At 44.6% G+C, this 20,480-nt stretch overlaps 1 protein-coding gene across 1 annotated transcript in view; it reads left to right on the top strand.

The window, feature by feature from the left end:
* The first annotated feature begins 2,212 nt into the window (after window positions 1-2,212).
* itgav (integrin, alpha V) overlaps window positions 2,213-20,480 on the top strand; it is a 119,598-nt gene continuing 101,330 nt past the window's right edge. The window contains exons 1-2 of the mRNA XM_056289084.1: window positions 2,213-2,837; window positions 6,787-6,920. Of these exons, the coding sequence (XP_056145059.1) occupies window positions 2,662-2,837; window positions 6,787-6,920 (310 nt within the window). The 5' untranslated portion in view covers window positions 2,213-2,661. The remainder of the gene's footprint in view (window positions 2,838-6,786; window positions 6,921-20,480) is intronic.

Here is a 20,480-nt window from a genome sequence, read left to right as displayed (position 1 = left end):
TGTCTCTGGAGGAACTACATCTGAGCTGAGTGTCTCTGGAAGAACTACATCTGAGTTGAGTGTCTCTGGAGGAACTACATCTGAGCTGAGTGTCTCTGGAAGAACTACATCTGAGTTGAGTGTCTCTGAAGGAACTACATCTGAGCTGAGTGTCTCTGGAGGAACTACATCTGAGCTGAGTGTCTCTGGAGGAACTACATCTGAGTTGAGTGTCTCTGAAGGAACTACATCTGAGCTGAGTGTCTCTGGAGGAACTGCATCTGAGCTGAGTGTCTCTGGAGGAACTACATCTGAGCTGAGTGTCCCTGAAGGAACTACATCTGAGCTGAGTGTCTCTGGAGGAACTACATCTGAGCTGAGTCTTTCTGGAGGAACTACATCTAAGCTGAGTGTCTCTGGAGGATATACCCAGTAAAACAGGCCAACGGCTAATTCATTCTCAGCACATGTGAGGTGAGTGTCTCTGGAGGAACTACATCTGAGTTGAGTGTCTCTGGAGGAACTACGTCTGAGCTGAGTGTCTCTGGAGGAACTACATCTGAGTTGAGTGTCTCTGGAGGAACTACATCTGAGCTGAGTGTCTCTGAAGGAACTACATCTGAGCTGAGTGTCTCTGGAGGAACTACATCTGAGCTGAGTGTCTCTGGAGGAACTACATCTGAGCTGAGTGTCTCTGGAGGAACTACATCTGAGTTGAGTGTCTCTGAAGGAACTACATCTGAGCTGAGTGTCTCTGGAGGAACTACATCTGAGCTGAGTCTTTCTGGAGGAACTACATCTAAGCTGAGTGTCTCTGGAGGATAGACCCAGTAAAACAGGCCAACGGCTAATTCATTCTCGGCACATGTGAGCTGAGTGTCTCTGGAGGAACTACATCTGAGCTGAGTCTTTCTGGAGGAACTACATCTAAGCTGAGTGTCTCTGGAGGAACTACATCTGAGCTGAGTCTTTCTGGAGGAACTACATCTAAGCTGAGTGTCTCTGGAGGATAGACCCAGTAAAACAGGCCAACAGCTAATTCATTCTCAGCACATGTGAGCTGAGCGTCTCTGGAGGAACTACATCTGAGTTGAGTGTCTCTGGAGGAACTACATCTGAGCTGAGTGTCTCTGGAGGAACTACATCTGAGCTGAGTGTCTCTGGAGGAATTACATCTGAGTTGAGTGTCTCTGGAGGAACTACATCTGAGCTGAGTGTCTCTGGAGGAACTACATCTGAGCTGAGTGTCTCTGGAGGAACTACATCTGAGCTGAGTGTCTCTGAAGGAACTACATCTGAGCTGAGTGTCTCTGGAGGAACTACATCTGAGCTGAGTGTCTCTGGAGGAACTACATCTGAGTTGAGTGTCTCTGAAGGAACTACATCTGAGCTGAGTCGTTCTGGAGGAACTACATCTGAGCTGAGTGTCCCTGAAGGAACTACATCTGAGCTGAGTGTCCTTGGAGGAACTACATCTGAGCTGAGTCTTTCTGGAGGAACTACATCTAAGCTGAGTGTCTCTGGAGGATATACCCAGTAAAACAGGCCAACGGCTAATTCACTCTTAGCACATGTGAGCTGAGTCTTTCTGGAGGAACTACATCTGAGCTGAGTGTGTCTGGAGGAACTACATCTAATCTGAGTGTCTCTGGAGGATGGACCCAGTAAAACAGGCCAACGGCTAATTCGGGGTCCCCAACCCAGCATGATTTTAACAACCAGTCTGTTTTTTAAGAGTCTGTTTTTTCCTGGCCAAGTATGATTTATATTCGAGGATTTTGAGAAGCGACTCTTGGTTGCACACAACGCTTCCACATGTAGGGTACACAACAAGATTAGAGAAGTGTAACTTAAGAGCGAGCTAAGTGATATCATATGATAAGATATCCAAAACTCGAAATTATAAGTCTCAGAAATAAAGATGTGGGCGCTCATTCGACAGTAATTCACATTAGAGCTGTGGGCAATAAAGTACTTCTCATTCTGACACACAGTAGGGATGTAATAGAGGGAGGATGTGAAAGGAAACAAGGAAGTCCAAACACCCCCCTTCCCCCTTCAAAGATCCCGTTCAGTGGCGCCGCCTGTGTCGGAATTGCGGAAGTGAGCTCCCTGTCTCCTGTGATGCGGCGGAGTGTACTTCCGGTGCTGTGTATGGGACAAGCTTGTGTCGCGATCGCGCCGCTCGCCCGTTGCTCCCCAGGCGTCTCCCCCCCCCCCCCGTTACCGCTCCCACCGTAACAACGGCCAGCACGTCACGTCACGTCACGTCCCTCCGAGCTCGGGTCGGATAACGAGGCATTTTATCCTGTTTTCCTTCGGTCGTGGTGGATTTCGTTCTTTCGTTTCTTTTCTCTTTCTTTTGTCGACGTCGGCCAACTTACCAGGACAGTGTTTTGGGTCGTTTTTGCGTGACTTTGAATTCTTCGCGGCTATGGAGTGCGGAATCACTGCCGCCGTGTGTTAGAAGCGGCGACCAGACAGACAGACAGAGAGGGAGGGAGAGAGAGACAGACAGAGAGGGAGAGAGAGAGACAGAGAGAGAGAGGGGATTAGGGGGAGAGACCATCGCTTTGCTGCGCAGATAGACGACACGCCAGAGAGAAGAGCCAGTATCAAAGGGGCATTAGACGGATTAAAACAAACGGACGTACGACTCGGTGCCTTGATCCCGGGGCGAGAATGGCCGGCACAGAGCGCGGGTCCAGCCTCCCGCTGGCCCTGGCAGTGGCCCTGGCATGTCTGAAGTGCTGTGCCTCCTTCAATCTGGACGTGGACAAACCCTCCGTGTTCTCCGGACCCGCCGGCAGCTACTTCGGCTTCTCGGTGGATTTCTTCAAACCGCTGAACAACCAAAAGTAAGAAATCCGATACTGATGTTGTGTCACACGTGTGTTTTTATGTCAGAAGTACCAACACCTGCCAAGAAATGCCCCGTTTCATGGGAGGCCCGGTTCGGTTCAGTTCGTTGTTCAAATGCGCCTCGGTCCAACTCAACTGTACAGGCTTTGCCCAAAGTGCACGTACAAGGAAAAACAAAACGTGGAATTTAATATTCTCAGGATAGAAACAACTGCGTGTCTTGTGAGTGAAAACAGGGGTAAGGCAGTGTAAGCATTTACAAATGATCACTCTGGCTTGTAATGACTATAACAGTTTTAACTTGCTAAATAACTTGGAGTCACCTACATGTTTTTTCTGCAATACAAACTTGCATATCCATGACATTTTATACAAATTTTAAACAACCAATGCATTTAAAATTCATCAGTCTCCGTTAGACATCTTACCACACTAGAAAATCACAGACGTAAGCCTAAAAGTGAAAATATAATAAAAATGATAATAATGATGATGATGATAATAATAATAATACATTTTATTTGTGGGCGCCTTTCAGAGCACTCAAGGACACCTTACAGAACACAGTAAAAAGCAGCACTGTATCAGACAGCATAAAATCAAAACAAACCAGGGTAAACAGTGAAAAGTTAACACAACAGATAAGTATAAAATCATCATCTGCACAAAACTCAGTTGAAGCGTGGATCAGACTGAATATGCCAGTTTGAAAAGGTGTGTTTTGAGATGGGATCTTAAGGCTGAAAGAGAGTCAGTGTTGTGAATTTCTTGTGGGAGAGAGTTCCATAGGCGGGGGGCAGAACGACTGAAGGCTCTAGACCCCATGGTAGTCAGGCGGGCCGATGGTGTAGTCAGTTGGAGAGCAGAAGAGGATCTGAGAGTGTGGGAGGGCATGTGGATATGAAGGAGTTCAGAAAGATATGAAGGAGCTACGTTATTTAAGGGCCTTAATGGTGAGGAGCAGGATCTTGATGTTAATACAGTATTTAACAGGGAGCCAATGAAGTTTCTGAAGAACAGGAGTGATATGATCTATGGAAGGAGTTCTGGTAATGATACAGGTAGCTGAATTCTGGACCAGTTGAAGTTTATGAAGACACTTGAGGGGAAGACCAAAGAGGATAGAATTACAGTAGTCAATACGGGGTGTAACCAGGGTGTGAGTGAGTATGGCTGTGCTTTTAGGTGTAAGTGATGGGCGAAGATGATTAATACTGCGGAGGTGGAAGTGTGCAGACCGAGTAACATTGTTGACATGGGCTTCAAAAGATAATGTGCTGTCCAGGATGACACCCAGACTCTTAACCTGAGATGATGGAGGAACTATAGAATTGTCAATAGTCAGATAAAAACTATCGGGTTTAGCCAAAATAGATTTAGTGCCTACTAGGAGGACCTCAGTTTTATCACTATAAAGTTTGAGGAAGTGGTATGAAAACCAGGATTTAATTTCTAGTAAGCAGTCAGAAAGGGAAGTGTGGGCGGATGAGTGGAGGTAGGCTTGCTGGATAGATAAAGTTGGGTGTCATCCGTGTAGCAGTGAAATTAAATGCTAAATTTCCTGAAAATGTGGCCAAGAGGTAGTAGGTAAATAATACATAGGAGGGGTCCCAATACAGAGCCCTGGGGAACATCAGTAGTAACAGGAAAGGATTGTGATCTCAAATTTTCAAGTTGGACAAATTGAGTGCGGCCAGAGAGATATGATCTAAACCATTCAAGGGAGGTGCCAGTTATTCCAATGGAAGCTAATCTTTCTAGGAGGATGTTGTGTGAGATGGTATCAAAGGCTACACTCAGATCAAGGAGGACAAATATGGTTAAGAGCCCAGAGTCAGCTGACATCAACAGATCATTAGTGATTTTCACCAAGGCTGTCTCTGTACTGCGCATGGAGCGAAAACCAGACTGGAATTGTTCAAACAGATTGTTGTTAGTCAAGTGAGCGTGTACCTGAGATGTAACTGTTCTTTCACGTGTTTTAGAAAGAAATGGTAAATTTGAGATTAGGCAAAAATTATTCAAATTGTTGGGGTCTGCAATAGGTTTCTTGAGTATTGGAGTTATTGCAGCTGTTTTGAGAGATGAGGGAACAAGACCAGAGGTAAGGGAGGAATTATGACATCAGTCATTAAAGAGGATAGAGAGGGTAGACAGGCTTTTACTAAATGAGTAGGAAGGGGGTCTAACTGACAGGTAGATGATTTGGATTTGTGAATAAGACCAGATATTTCAGCAACAGTTGGGAATTTAAAACTAGACAGTGAAGAAGAGAGGGGAACATAGAAGGGTGAATAAGATGAACTGTATGCAGTGTTGTTCGACGAGGTCAATTACTGATGAATATTTTCGATTTTGGCATTAAAAAAGGTCATGAAGGCGTTACATTGAGCAACCGAATACAGGTGAGGTACGAGAGTGTCCGGTGGCCATAAAATATTGTTTACCATGGAAAAATCATCTACAATTACATCCACTGTACCAGTCTATTATAAGGTCTCCAAAAGAACCTACAAGGCGCCAGCAATTTTAGACTCCTGCTCTCTGTAAAGTTTTTTTTTTAAATTTCTATTTCTTTTCTCTATATTTTCAAGCTATGACACATGGCTTTCCTAAAACATCATTTAACTGTACATAACTAGACTGTGCCTGTTTAACCTCACATCACAGCGTTTTATAGTATTGGTGGTGGTCAGTGTTGGGAAGGTTACTTTTGAAATGTAATAGATTACACTAGTTACATTAATCATAACATTTTTATCAGGGTAACTATTTTAATTACTCCAAAGTAATCTAACTTATTACATTTGATTACTTTTCTAACAAATGTTTTAAACTGGGCAATACAGCTGAAAAGTCCTAAAAACATAAATTCAAACCAGGCAGTGCAAACCTCACAACAGTACTTAACACTGATTACTGTCAAGCTTTTATTAAACGTTCAATATAACTTGAATCAAGATTGGAATGTTTTGATTTTAAAGCACAACCACCAAAACAACTGAGGTTTTTACTAAAAAGAATATATTCGGATGTAACCCCTTTGTAATCACCAACATTTTGATTGGTACCTGTAATCTAATTTCATATTTTTTCTCAGTAACTGTAACAGATTACAATAACATTTATTTTGTATTCTAATTACGTGACGCCATTACATGTAACTCATTACTCCCAAACACTGGTGGTGGCTGTTCTATATTAAGTAGCTGTGTTTGGTGTATGTCAGTATTACTGTAATTCTGACACTTGTGTAACTATCATGATAAGAAAATCAAAAGCCACTATGTAGCTGAGTTATAAACTGTGCTTAAAAGTTAAACAGGCTAAACTCCTCTTCTCAAATCAAATCAAATCAAATCAAATCAAATCAAATCAAATCAATTTTATTTGTATAGCCCAATATCACAGATTACAAATTTGCCTCAGTGGGCTTAACAGCAACACAACGTCCTGTCCTTAGACCCTCTCATCGGATAAGGAACAACTCCCTAAAACAAAACCTTTAACAGGGAGAAAAAATAGGAAGAAACCTCAGGGAGAACAGAAGAGGAGGGATCTCTCTTCCAAGACGGACAACATGCAGTAGATGTTGTGTTTACGCAATTTACACAATACAACATTGAAAGAGGATAACAGAATTATAATGGACTTATAAAATCTATGAAGAATATGATGTGCAGGATGCCAAGCAGTGTCCAGATGCCATCGGAACAGTCCAGGACCCAAGTCATGCGACCAGCATCATCATGTAAAAATAATAAAAAATATATATATATATATATATATATATATATATATATATATATATATATATATATATATATATATATATACTTTACTCTCCTCTGCTTCCCCATTTCCTGTCTCCTCTCGCCTCTGTTTTCATCTCACATCGTCTCCCATCCTCTTCTCCCTGCCCTTCTCCTCATCTCCTGTTCTCAGGTCAGATGTTCTCATCGGTGCCCCCAGGGCCAACAGCTCGGAGTCCAGCAGCAGTGTGGTGGAGCGGGGTGCAGTCTACAGCTGTCCCTGGAGGAACTCTGCAGCGTGCCAGCAGCTGCAGTTTGACAGCACTGGTAGGACGTGCGGCCATACTGGCATGATGCCATACTTTTAACATGGTGCAATGCTGTACAACATGATGTGCCATGACATGACTTGACCCAAGAGTGTGTTGAAATATGTCGACAGTTTGACAGACTGGCAAACGTCTGACCTTTTACATTTTGCTACTGGTGGTGTAAACTTAATTCTTGCAGCACTTACCAAGTGCATTTCAAAAAGAAATATGAGCAAGAAAAGGTCAATTCGATTGTAAATACAACTGAATAAAATAAAATCGACAATTAGAAATAGATTTTAGATAATTGCATGTCTGCAGGAGTGCATTTTGAGAATTGACACAAAAGGTGATGCTGAATATGCCAGCCTAGTTCGCTCAGGCATGGATGTTCTATATCTAGAGGCTCTGATGGCCAAAGCATGGATGCTTTCTAAGGTACAGCACACCAGGTGTTGAAATATGACATGACCAAGGATAGTATATCATTAGGCACATTACAATTTAACTAGGGGGAACCCTGAAAGTGTAACACAGTCACAAATTCAAAAGTTTATATGACATGAAATGACTACATGTAGCACCATACTGCATAGTACAGACACACTGTCACATACACTCACTGGCCACTTTATTAGGTACACCTTGCTAGTACCGGGTTGGACCCCTTTTGCCTTCAGAACTGCCTTAATCCTTCATGGCATAGATTCAACAAGGTGCTGGAAACATTCCTCAGAGAGTTTGGTCCATATTGACATGATAGCATCACGCAGTTGCTGCAGATTTGTCGGCTGCACATCCATGATGCGAATCTCCCGGTCCACCACATCCCAAAGGGGCTCTATTGGATTGAGATCTGGTGACTGTGGAGGCCATTTGAGTACAGTGAACTCATTGTCATGTTCAAGAAACCAGTCTGAGATGATTCGAGCTTTATGACATGGCGCGTTATCCTGCTGGAAGTAGCCATCAGAAGATGGGAACACTGTGGTCATAAAGGGATGGACATGGTCAGCAACAATACTCAGGTAGGCTGTGGTGTTGACACGATGCTCAATTGGTACTAAGGGGCCCAAAGTGTGCCAAGAAAATATCCCCCACACCATTACACCACCACCACCAGCCTGAACCGTTGATACATGGCAGGATGGATCCATGCTTTCATGTTGTTGACGCCAAATTTTGACCCTACCATCCGAATATCGCAGCAGAAATCGAGACTCATCAGACCAGGCAACGTTTTTCCAATCTTCTATTGTCCAATTTTGGTGAGCCTGTGCGAATTGTAGCCTCAGTTTCCTGTTCTTAGCTGACAGGAGTGGCACCCGGTGTGGTCTTCTGCTGCTGTAGCCCATCTGCCTCAAGGTTCGACGTGTTGTGCGTTCAGAGATGCTCTTCTGCATACCTCGGTTGTAATGAGTGGTTATTTGAGTTACTGTTGCCTTTCTATCAGCTCGAACCAGTCTGGCCATTCTCCTCTGACCTCTGGCATCAACAAGGCATTTTCGCCCACAGAACTGCCGCTCACTGGATATTTTCTCTTTTTCGGACCATTCTCTGTAAACCCTAGAGATGGTTGTTCGTGAAAATCCCAGTAGATCAGCAGTTTCTGAAATACTCAGACCAGCCCGTCTGGCACCAACAACCATGCCACGTTCAAAGTCACTTAAATCACCTTTCTTCCCCATTCTGATGCTCGGTTTGAACTGCAGCAGATCGTCTTGACCATGTCTACATGCCTAAATGCATTGAGTTGCTGCCATGTGATTGGCTGATTAGAAATTTGTGTTAACGAGCAGTTGGACAGGTGTGCCTAATAAAGTGGCCGGTGAGTGTACATTTCCACATCTTAGCCTTGGTTTTTAAATGGTATGCATGCCTACAATAAGCAGATTTGGAGCCCAGACCCCTTTTTAGTCTTGACCTGTGGATCTAAGGTGTGAAGTTGTTTTTCTAAATATGTTGAACTGTGGTAGTCATCCATCAATTCTGCATTCCACAGTTTACCATCGTGAGCTGGTGGAAGTGAATGAGTCACTGCAGAGGATTGTGGTTGTATTGGGGAACTTCCTGAGTCTAGTCTTGTATTGGAAAGCTGTTATGAATGTGTGGATGTGAAGTAGGGCAGATGATTGGCACCCCTAAACACAATAGCGACAGTCACGTTGGCAGAATTTAATGAACACCAATGTTTTATTAAAAGGGCCGTACAGTAGGCTGATGATGGAGAGGAGCAAAGAGGAAGTGAGTTTAGCTAGGCTTACTGCACCCGTCTCATGTCTGGACCTATTTTGGAATGTGTGGTGTTACAGGGGTGTGAAGACACGGCCACACGTGTATGAACTCGAAGTGTGCAGTTGTCTGTCTGTGTGTGTCTGTGCACAGGGGCAGGCCTGTTCCTTGCCTTTTGTTTCTCCTAATGCAGGCACTTAATATATTTCCCTGTAGGGATAGTAGTGCTGTGTCATCTTGTGGACTTGAGAGACTGGATTGTCATTGTTGAGTAGGGACAGAGTAGTTTTGCATCCTCACAGGCACATAGACCTGAAAGGTGACTCTGTGACTATAAAAGTTCCCCCCCACCACTTACCTGACAGTTGCCACACTGTGTAGGGTTAATACTCCCGCCTGTGCACCTGACCAAGGCGATGACAAAGAGCAGGAGTTGGTCCCTGGACGCTGCACTGCAGCTGCCCACTGCTCCTTGTGTGTGTCGAGGATGGATGAATGAAAGTCATTGTGTGTATGTACAGGGACAATCAATTCTTTTTCTTCCTCTTCTTCTGTTGTTGTTGCTGCTGCTGCTAGCCCATGCAGACCGGCAATTCCGACAGACGTCCTGGCATTCGCTCTCTTGGACAGTGAATTTTTTTTAATTTTGGATATATGTGTTTTTGTAGTTTTTCTTATGTTGGATATATGTGTTTTTGTAGTTGAATATGTGTTTGTGTCTTTGTGTTGCACTGCTGGGGGAAACAATATTTCGTTTCATTTCATGTATACAAGTGCATGAAATGACAAATAAATGTTCCTGATTCTTCTTCTTCTTCTTCTTCTTCTTCTTTGTTTGTCCTTACTTAAAACAGCCTATTGATGATATTGGCATTAGCATTCCTCATTGCAACTTAATGTGAGCGTCCACTGGCTCCTTTCAGTTCACGGTCACTTCACGTTCGACTCGTGGCTTACTGTCCACCAGCAGCAACACAAACACAAGGAAGCGTTGCAAGGTTTTGGTGAAGTTGTGGTGTACTTGTACTCTGGTTAGAAATACTGCTACATATATTTCTTCCAGGGTGGCACAGTAGCTTAATGGCTAGCACTGTTGCCTCAACAGCAAGAGGGTTCTGGGTTCGATTCTGGTCCATCTTGGAGTTTACATGTTCTCCCAGTGTTTGTGCAGCTTTCCTTCATGTAATCACATTTCTTCCCACAGTCCAAAGACGCTTGTTGGGTGAAGTGAAGTCTCGAAATGGCCCGTAGGTGTGAATGGTGTTTGTCTGGACCCTGTAATTGTCTGCCTGCCCTCCACACAATATTTGCTTGGATAGGCTGCATCATCCCTGCGACCCTGACAGTAGGATAAGCGGTTTGGATGATGGATGGATGGGTTTTTCTTACTTACCTGTACAGACAGAATTGACAAGACAAAAAACAAACTAGACTACAGACAAATCTATCCAGATGGGGGAAAAGTCACTAGTTCTGGAAAACGGGAGATTTTGACTCAGAAGAGATAACACGATTTACCTCTTTTTTGATGTGCCATGTCAAAAATTCCAGGAGTGGACATTGGCTTTTAGGCACACAGCAGGCAACCGTAATGTCGAGGCATCTCCCCGACTAGCTCGTACGTACCATGAAGTTGGAGACACTGCGTCAACACACAGTCAGCGTTGTCCTATGTCTTCACCGTCATTCCAACCTCAGAAGAACATCGATGGGATAGCCACACACACTGTTAAATCTGAACAGCTTTCACACTGGCCATGCAGATGTGATCGCAGGCTTGTAGCTCGTGTTGTTGTGTAGGCACTTTTAATGAACCAACAAGACACACTCCTTCATGCCTTCTTTGTCTACTGCAGAAAGAGGAGTGGTTGTTGTTAGTTTATCACCCAAACTTTGTTTGAGCCAGTGTGTGTGTGTGTGTGTGTGTGTGTGTGTGTGTGCGTGTGTGTGCGTGTGTGTGCGTGCGTGTGTGTGTGTGGTGGGAAGGGGAAGGGGAAGGGGAAGGGGAAGGGGTGGTAGAATAGGTGAGGGATTTGGCTGAACTAAGACAAGGTGTGAGTGAAAGAGAGGAAGACATGCAGCTGCTCTCTCACTACTTGTGTTTTTCCCGTCCCTGGTTGGAAACAACTCCTTTTTTGGTCAGAATGCTGTCGTTCATCCAGCCAGCTGACGTTCAGACCCGTTTCACACCGCCCTAGCTCAGAACATGCTGGAAGCAAGGGAGGCAGGATGGCTATGAAGCGTTATTTTCAGGGGATGGACCTCCTCCCTTAAATTAACGTCCAACCAGGAAGTCAACACCAAGCTGCTGCACATGCGAGCAGTACAAGACTGTTATGTTGTCACGTTTTATCACTTACATCTTTTATATGTTTGTCTGAGAAACGGGGTACGCTGGTCGTCGTAGCCAGGGCTTGTGCCATATTTAATCAAGATCTGTCACAAAAGTTACAGCTGGATCTTAAAAAAATGGCAAATTGTCCATACTGGAACCACGCTAGCACTTTGGCAATATTGAATACACTTTTTAAATTGCAAGTTGCCTTCTTCACACACAAAATAAAAAGTAACTCTCATCCCCGTGAGCCACGTTTTCCCCTGGCATGGATGATTACCTGGATACGCTTTAGAATCTTAAATCTGGATTCCACCACGTGGTACTTGCATTGCTCCGCTCCGATGTATCTGCACCGTAATCAATGGGAATTTGTCCGTTTTCTCAGTAAGTGAGTTCCGTAGGTTGATTACATCAAAATGACGGGTGGCATTGGTTAACCAATCCCTGATCTTAGCGCCCCCTGTGCTTTCTGATATAAGGGCTGCAGTAATAAATAAGTGCGTCCGAGTTATGACTGAACGGCTTCCTTTTCTTTTTCTTTTTTCCTTTTTCCCCCTTTTTTCTCCCCAATTGTATCCGGCCAATTACCCCACTCTTCCGAGCGAGCTGTCCCGGTCGCTGCTCCACCCCCTCTGCTGATCCAGGGAGGGCTGCAGACTACCACATGCCTCCTCCCATACATGTGGAGTCACCAGCCGCTTCTTTTCACCTGACAGTGAGGAGTTTCACCAGGGGGACGCAGCACATGGGAGGATCACGCTGTCCCCCCCCCCCCCGAACAGGCGCCCCGACTGATCAGAGTAGGCGCTAGTGCAGCGACCAGGACACATACCCACATCCAGCTTCCCACCCACAGACACAGCCAACTTTGTCTGCAGGGACGCCTGACCAAGCTGGAGGCAACACGGGGATTCAAACTGGCGATCCCCGTGTTGGCAGACAACGGAATAGACCACCACACTACCTGGACACCCCTGGCTTCCCTTTCTTAATCTTTGGATTGAGTCAGCACCTCAACAATACAGACAGGCGTTTTGTCCACATGAGTAAAGTAGCAGCAACAGCAGCTGCAGTGTATCTCGTCCTCATATCCTAGACAGAGAAGAAGTCTCATGGTACTGTATCGTTACTCTGTAGTTCATCTTCACCACATTCTCATGTCTCTAATGTCACGGAGCGTCTGAGCTCAGCTGACCTGTTTCCTGTCTGACAAGCTGCAATACAGTCGGATGAACTGCCGGCCTATCCACAGGAAAACAAATGTGTTCAGTTTGAGGTATTACATGTTGTGATGTTGGCTGGTTGTAGTGCATCTTGTTACGAAGCCTGTATGATAGGCCTATATACCGCTCGAGTCTTGTTCATGCCAATATTTGTATTAACACGTCTCTGGTGTTTCCAGGTGGTTTGGTTATATTGAATGACCTCCTTTTCCTCCCTTCCTGTTTATTATCTTGACTGTATCCTGTCATCTGCTGCCACAACCCCCAATATCCACAGTGTTTGAAAATTCAAGTCCTCTCATCAGTCTTGAATTACAATCGGTGAGTAGGTTGCTGTCACGCGGTCAGTCGGTAGTTAAACAACGCTTTTGACAGGGCATCGTCTTGTGTGTAGGTACATATTAGCTGTTGTCGAGTCATTACCAGGGACTTTACTGTTACTGGAAAGTCTGTCCAAATAACTGGGCTGCTACACAACCTCCCAACAGTGCAACATGACAGTGGGGCTGATTGAATTTACCTGCCAGATTATCCATCCATCCATTATCCAAGCCACTTATCCCAATTGGGGTCGCAGGATGCTGGAGCCTATCCCAGCTGTTATTGGGCAGCAGGTGGGGAGACACCCTGGACAGGCCGCCAGGCCATCACAGGGCCCACACATACACACACACACACACACACACACACAAATTCACACCTAGGGACTATTTAGTACGGCCAATTCATCTGACCTACCTGTCTTTGGACTGTGGGAGGAAACCGGAGCACCCGGAGGAGACCCACGCAGACACGGGGAGAACATGCAAACTCCACACAGAGGACGACCCGCAAGGTTGGACTACCCCGGGGTTCGAACCCAGGACCTTCTTGCTGTGAGGCGACCGCGCTAACCACTGTCCCGCTCTGCTAGATAATAATATAAACTAAAATGCAATGTGAGTGTGAGCTAGCTTACAGCTACTTGACAAAGTTACTGTGGTAATTTCTTACCTCCTCACTGCTTTCAGCAGTATTGGGGTGTCTCTGATGGCTGACTGTTCTGGTTCTCTTGCACTGATTAGAAAATATAACCGTTAAAGAGAGTGAAAGAGCGGCAGACAGAAAACATAACCAGTAAAGAGAGTGAAAGAGCAGTAGACAGAAAATGTAACCATTAAAGAGAGTGAAAGAGCGGCAGACAGAAAACATAACCAGTAAAGAGAGTGAAAGAGCAGTAGACAGAAAACATAACCATTAAAGAGAGTGAAAGAGCGGTAGACAGAAAACATAACCAGTAAAGAGAGTGAAAGAGCGGCAGACAGAAAACATAACCGGTAAAGAGAGTGAAAGAGCGGCAGACAGAAAACATAACCGGTAAAGAGAGTGAAAGAGCGGTAGACAGAAAACATAACCATTAAAGAGAGTGAAAGTGCGGCAGACAGAAAACATAACCAGTAAAGAGAGTGAAAGAGCGGCAGACAGAAAACATAACCGGTAAAGAGAGTGAAAGAGCGGCAGACAGAAAACATAACCGGTAAAGAGAGTGAAAGAGCGGTAGACAGAAAACATAACCATTAAAGAGAGTGAAAGTGCGGCAGACAGAAAACATAACCGGTAAAGAGAGTGAAAGTGCGGCAGACAGAAAACATAACCGGTAAAGAGAGTGAAAGAGCAGTAGACAGAAAACATAACTGGTAAAGAGAGTGAAAGAGCTGCAGACAGAAAACATAACCGGTAAAGAGAGTGAAAGAGCGGCAGACAGAAAACATAACCGGTAAAGAGAGTGAAAGAGCTGCAGACAGAAAACATAACCGGTAAAGAGAGTGAAAGAGCGGCAGACAGAAAACATAACCGGTAAAGAGAGTGAAAGAGCGGCAGACAGAAAACATAACCGGTAAAGAGAGTGAAAGAGCGGCAGACAGAAAACATAACCGGTAAAGAGAGTGAAAGAGCAGTAGACAGAAAACATAACCATTAAAGAGAGTGAAAGAGCGGCAGACAGAAAACATAACCGGTAAAGAGAGTGAAAGAGCGGCAGACAGAAAACATAACCGGTAAAGAGAGTGAAAGAGCGGCAGACAGAAAACATAACCATTAAAGAGAGTGAAAGAGCAGTAGACAGAAAACATAACCATTAAAGAGAGTGAAAGAGCAGTAGACAGAAAACATAACCATTAAAGAGAGTGAAAGAGCGGCAGACAGAAAACATAACCGATAAAGAGAGTGAAAGAGCGGCAGACAGAAAACATAACCGATAAAGAGAGTGAAAGAGCGGCAGACAGAAAACATAACCGGTAAAGAGAGTGAAAGAGCGGCAGACAGAAAACATAACCGGTAAAGAGAGTGAAAGAGCGGCAGACAGAAAACATAACTGGTAAAGAGAGTGAAAGAGTGGCAGACAGAAAACATAACCGGTAAAGAGAGTGAAAGAGCGGCAGACAAAAAACATAACCATTAAAGAGAGTGAAAGAGCGGCAGACAGAAAACATAACCATTAAAGAGAGTGAAAGAGCAGTAGACAGAAAACATAACCATTAAAGAGAGTGAAAGAGCGGCAGACAGAAAACATAACCATTAAAGAGAGTGAAAGAGCGGCAGACAGAAAACATAACCGATAAAGAGAGTGAAAGAGCGGCAGACAGAAAACATAACCGGTAAAGAGAGTGAAAGAGTGGCAGACAGAAAACATAAACATTAAAGAGAGTGAAAGAGCGGCAGACAGAAAACATAACCAGTAAAGAGAGTGAAAGAGCAGTAGACAGAAAATGTAACCATTAAAGAGAGTGAAAGAGCGGCAGACAGAAAACATAACCAGTAAAGAGAGTGAAAGAGCAGTAGACAGAAAACATAACCATTAAAGAGAGTGAAAGAGCGGTAGACAGAAAACATAACCAGTAAAGAGAGTGAAAGAGCGGCAGACAGAAAACATAACCGGCAAAGAGAGTGAAAGTGCGGCAGACAGAAAACATAACCGGTAAAGAGAGTGAAAGAGCGGTAGACAGAAAACATAACCATTAAAGAGAGTGAAAGTGCGGCAGACAGAAAACATAACCAGTAAAGAGAGTGAAAGAGCGGCAGACAGAAAACATAACCGGTAAAGAGAGTGAAAGAGCGGCAGACAGAAAACATAACCGGTAAAGAGAGTGAAAGAGCGGTAGACAGAAAACATAACCATTAAAGAGAGTGAAAGTGCGGCAGACAGAAAACATAACCGGTAAAGAGAGTGAAAGTGCGGCAGACAGAAAACATAACCGGTAAAGAGAGTGAAAGAGCAGTAGACAGAAAACATAACTGGTAGAGAGAGTGAAAGAGCTGCAGACAGAAAACATAACCGGTAAAGAGAGTGAAAGAGCGGCAGACAGAAAACATAACCGGTAAAGAGAGTGAAAGAGCTGCAGACAGAAAACATAACCGGTAAAGAGAGTGAAAGAGCGGCAGACAGAAAACATAACCGGTAAAGAGAGTGAAAGAGCGGCAGACAGAAAACATAACCGGTAAAGAGAGTGAAAGAGCGGCAGACAGAAAACATAACCGGTAAAGAGAGTGAAAGAGCAGTAGACAGAAAACATAACCATTAAAGAGAGTGAAAGAGCGGCAGACAGAAAACATAACCGGTAAAGAGAGTGAAAGAGCGGCAGACAGAAAACATAACCGGTAAAGAGAGTGAAAGAGCGGCAGACAGAAAACATAACCATTAAAGAGAGTGAAAGAGCAGTAGACAGAAAACATAACCATTAAAGAGAGTGAAAGAGCAGTAGACAGAAAACATAACCATTAAAGAGAGTGAAAGAGCGGCAGACAGAAAACATAACCGATAAAGAGAGTGAAAGAGCGGCAGACAGAAAACATAACCGATAAAGAGAGTGAAAGAGCGGCAGACAGAAAACATAACCGGTAAAGAGAGTGAAAGAGCGGCAGACAGAAAACATAACCGGTAAAGAGAGTGAAAGAGCGGCAGACAGAAAACATAACTGGTAAAGAGAGTGAAAGAGTGGCAGACAGAAAACATAACCGGTAAAGAGAGTGAAAGAGCGGCAGACAAAAAACATAACCATTAAAGAGAGTGAAAGAGCGGCAGACAGAAAACATAACCATTAAAGAGAGTGAAAGAGCAGTAGACAGAAAACATAACCATTAAAGAGAGTGAAAGAGCGGCAGACAGAAAACATAACCATTAAAGAGAGTGAAAGAGCGGCAGACAGAAAACATAACCGATAAAGAGAGTGAAAGAGCGGCAGACAGAAAACATAACCGGTAAAGAGAGTGAAAGAGTGGCAGACAGAAAACATAAACATTAAAGAGAGTGAAAGTGCGGCAGACAGAAAACATAACCGGTAAAGAGAGTGAAAGAGCGGCAGACAGAAAACATAACCGGTAAAGAGAGTGAAAGAGCGGTAGACAGAAAACATAACCGGTAAAGAGAGTGAAAGAGCGGCAGACAGAAAACATAACCGATAAAGAGAGTGAAAGAGTGGCAGACAGAAAGAGACAAGAGTCCAAAAAAAAACAACAACCAAAAACATGGTGCCTGGCACAGTGTCAGAGGTAGGTGTGAGATACAGGAGTGTTAATAGGCTGGTACTAGAGAGAGAGGGAGGAGAAGAGGGGGAGGGAAATGATATGATATATAATATAGCATGATGTAACCCCATGGGGCAATTGATTCTGTTTCAAGTTCATTCCATGATGCCCTAAAACGAACATAATTACCACAGAAGGGCAAATAGCATTGGTTTTGTTATGCTGCATTGAGAGAGAAAGGAAAGAAGAGAGAGAGCAAGAGAGAGAGAGCGCAAGAGAGAGAGAGCAAGACTTGGAGGAAAAAAGTGGGAGAGACGTCAAATGGAAAGGAGAGAGACTGGACATGACAGAATATTTGGGAAAGGTGGAAAGAATAAAGAGGGAGGGGGACCTTTGGAAAAACCGAGCAGGAGAGCAGGGTTGAGGAGAGGGTGGCGAAGAGACTGGGATCCAAACAGAGATTTGGGGAGAGGAAGAGCGACATGCCAACAAAACCCGGACAGGGTAGAAAAAGAGTGGCTGAGAGAGAAAAGACTTGGAGAGCATGTGAAAGAGGGATGGGGGGCTGCGTGTGTGTGTGTGTGTGTGTGTGTGTGTGTGTGTGTGTGTGTGTGTGTGTGTGTGTGTGTGTGTGTGTGTGTGAGACAGAGAGACAATAGGGTGTGACTGTGTGTAGTGTTGTGCCTGGTTGGTATTCTGTGGTTGACTAGTGGACCACAGCCAAACTCGTCCTTCCTGGGAACTAGCAGCAGTCCTGCCAAGTCCCTCCTCCTTGGAACCAGATTCTGACAATCATACCCACACTCATGTACACACACACACACACACACAAACACAAACAAACACGTTGATTTCAACACAAACATGTGGAAAAATGCTACAGCACACACAAAACTGCAGCACAATGACACACTGTGAAGAAGCAGCAACTTGCTGTGAGGCGACATGCGTGCACACATACGCACACACATATGCACACACATACGCACAGCCGCTGTTTTATTCTTTGTCTTGCCCAGCACATGTGTGCCAGTGTTGGTGCCTGGCTCGGGCTAAATTTAGCAGGGTCAGGGCTTGAACTGTGGTCTGCCAGTTTTAGAGATCTCTTCCCACTCACCGTGCCATGCCGGCCGGCCCCCTTTGTCACTCAAGGGGCTCTTGACATTCAGACAGAGCCGGACGTACCACCCTAGTGACTAGCCCGGCACGTCAGGTATCAAACCATCCAAGTGCCAAGCCTCCGTTTGCATATGAACTGGTTGTGTATGTAGCAGTGTAAAGTCAAAGGTCATACACGAACATTCTCCATCCATGGCTGAACTCAGTCCTGAGGGTGGAACGAAATACCTGCCTTGAACCTGAGTCAGAACCTGAATCAGAAGAAAAGGTTTTGGCAACTTCAGGCCTACGACACACCTATAGACTTGTGCTTTGTGAAACCTAAGTACTTGTTCTTTTACTTTTTACCCATTGTCTCTCATATATTTTGTTCTAAAGATATCGAAATGCTAACGTTTGTACGTTTTATGAATTGGGAATAGGGGTAGGACAATAGGAACATTTCAAGTCATTATTAGCCTGGCTAAAATAACGGGGTTTTCACGATATTCAGTCATCAACATATGCCTAAAACTCTTAAAATGCCACTAAAACTTACTGGAATCAATTCACCGTACACTTTGTTAAGAAACAAATGTTGTATTGTGTACCGGGAGGACATAATTTTTACTGAACATCTTTTTTTAGTGAAGAACAAACAAGGACAGATCCACGCCTCGACCACGCGTATATGGGTATTTTTCTAAACAGGCAATGTTTCCCCTCTGTTTTAAAAAATCTCCATTTTGGGCATCTGGGTGGCATGGCGGTCTATTCTGTTGCCTACCAACACGGGGCTCGCCGGATCGTATCCCCGTGTTACCTCCGGCTTGGTCAGGCGACCTACAGACACAATTGGCTGTGTCTGTGGGTTGGAAGCCGGATGTGGGTATGTGTCCTGGTCGCTGCACTAGCGCCTCCTCTGGTCGGTTGGGGCGCCTGGTCAGGGGGGAGGGGGAACTGGGGGGATAACGTGATCCTCCCAGGCACTACGTCCCCCTGGTGAAACTCCTCACTCTCAGGTGAAAAGAAGCAGCTGGTGGCTCCACATGTATGGGAGGAGGCATGTGGTCGTCTGCAGCCCTCCCCGGATCAGCAGAGGGGGTGGAGCAGTGACCGGGACGGCTCGGAAGAGTGGGGTAATTGGCGAAGTAAAATTGGGGAGAAAAAGGGGCAAAAAAAAAACTCCATTGTAGTAACCTAAAATGCTGTTTGCCTGTGGATGTAGAGGAAAATGTTGGTTTTGCAAAAGATGCATATTAGTGTTGACGAGGCATCACTCTCTCGCCATTACCCAGCAGGTAATCCCAGCGACAGTTTGCTCTCCTGTGGCCAACAAAACCTCCTCCACTGTCACACTTGTCACACTGGGCCCCAGCCGGACTGTCCGGATCCCATGACAGATGGATGTAGGTGACATCTCGGAGGACACCATTCCTCCACAAAACAACCAGCAAAAAAATGGCAGGACAGTCACCAATCAGCCAACAAACAGAAGATACACTTACCTGATCATGCAGAAAAGACATAGAAAAAAGGAGGAAAGAAGATCTCCGAAGTTAGAGAGTACAGTCCAAACTCTGTGCCAACTCCACTCACACTCACCTGGAACTACCAGCATGCAGTGCAGAGAGAGCGAGAGAGCTCGACAGCTTTTTCAAGTTGATATTCACAATTATCCCCATTCACGATTATCCCAATAATGGAAATTCACCACGATCAACTTTACATGAGTGTTTTTTATTGTGATCCATGATGAAATCCTATATCTTCAAGTCAATTTTATTTGTATAGCCCAATATCACAAATGACAAATTTGCCTCAGTGGGCTTTACAGCAACACAACATCCTGTCCTTAGACCCTCTCATCGGATAAGGAACACCTCCCTGAAAAACCCTTTAACAGGGAGAAAACATGAAACCTCAAGGAGAGCAACAGAGGAGGGCTCTCTCTCCCAAGATGGACAGACATGCAATGGATGTTGTGTTTACACAATTTACACAATACAGCATTGAAAGAGGATAATGGAATTATATTGGAATTATAAAATGTATATCGAATATGATGAGGAGGTTGCCAAGCAGTGTCCAGATGCCATCGTCCCATCCCTAATTGGGAATAATTGCTGTGTTTACACGTGTGTATAAAAAGACCAGACTTTAAGCTTAAAAAAGACCTAAC

Source organism: Lampris incognitus, chromosome 11 (assembly GCF_029633865.1).
Source record: "Lampris incognitus isolate fLamInc1 chromosome 11, fLamInc1.hap2, whole genome shotgun sequence".
NCBI classification, from domain to species: Eukaryota; Metazoa; Chordata; class Actinopteri; order Lampriformes; family Lampridae; genus Lampris; species Lampris incognitus.
Note: the sequence above shows the minus strand (reverse complement) of the source record. Positions and strands in the feature narration are given on the sequence as shown.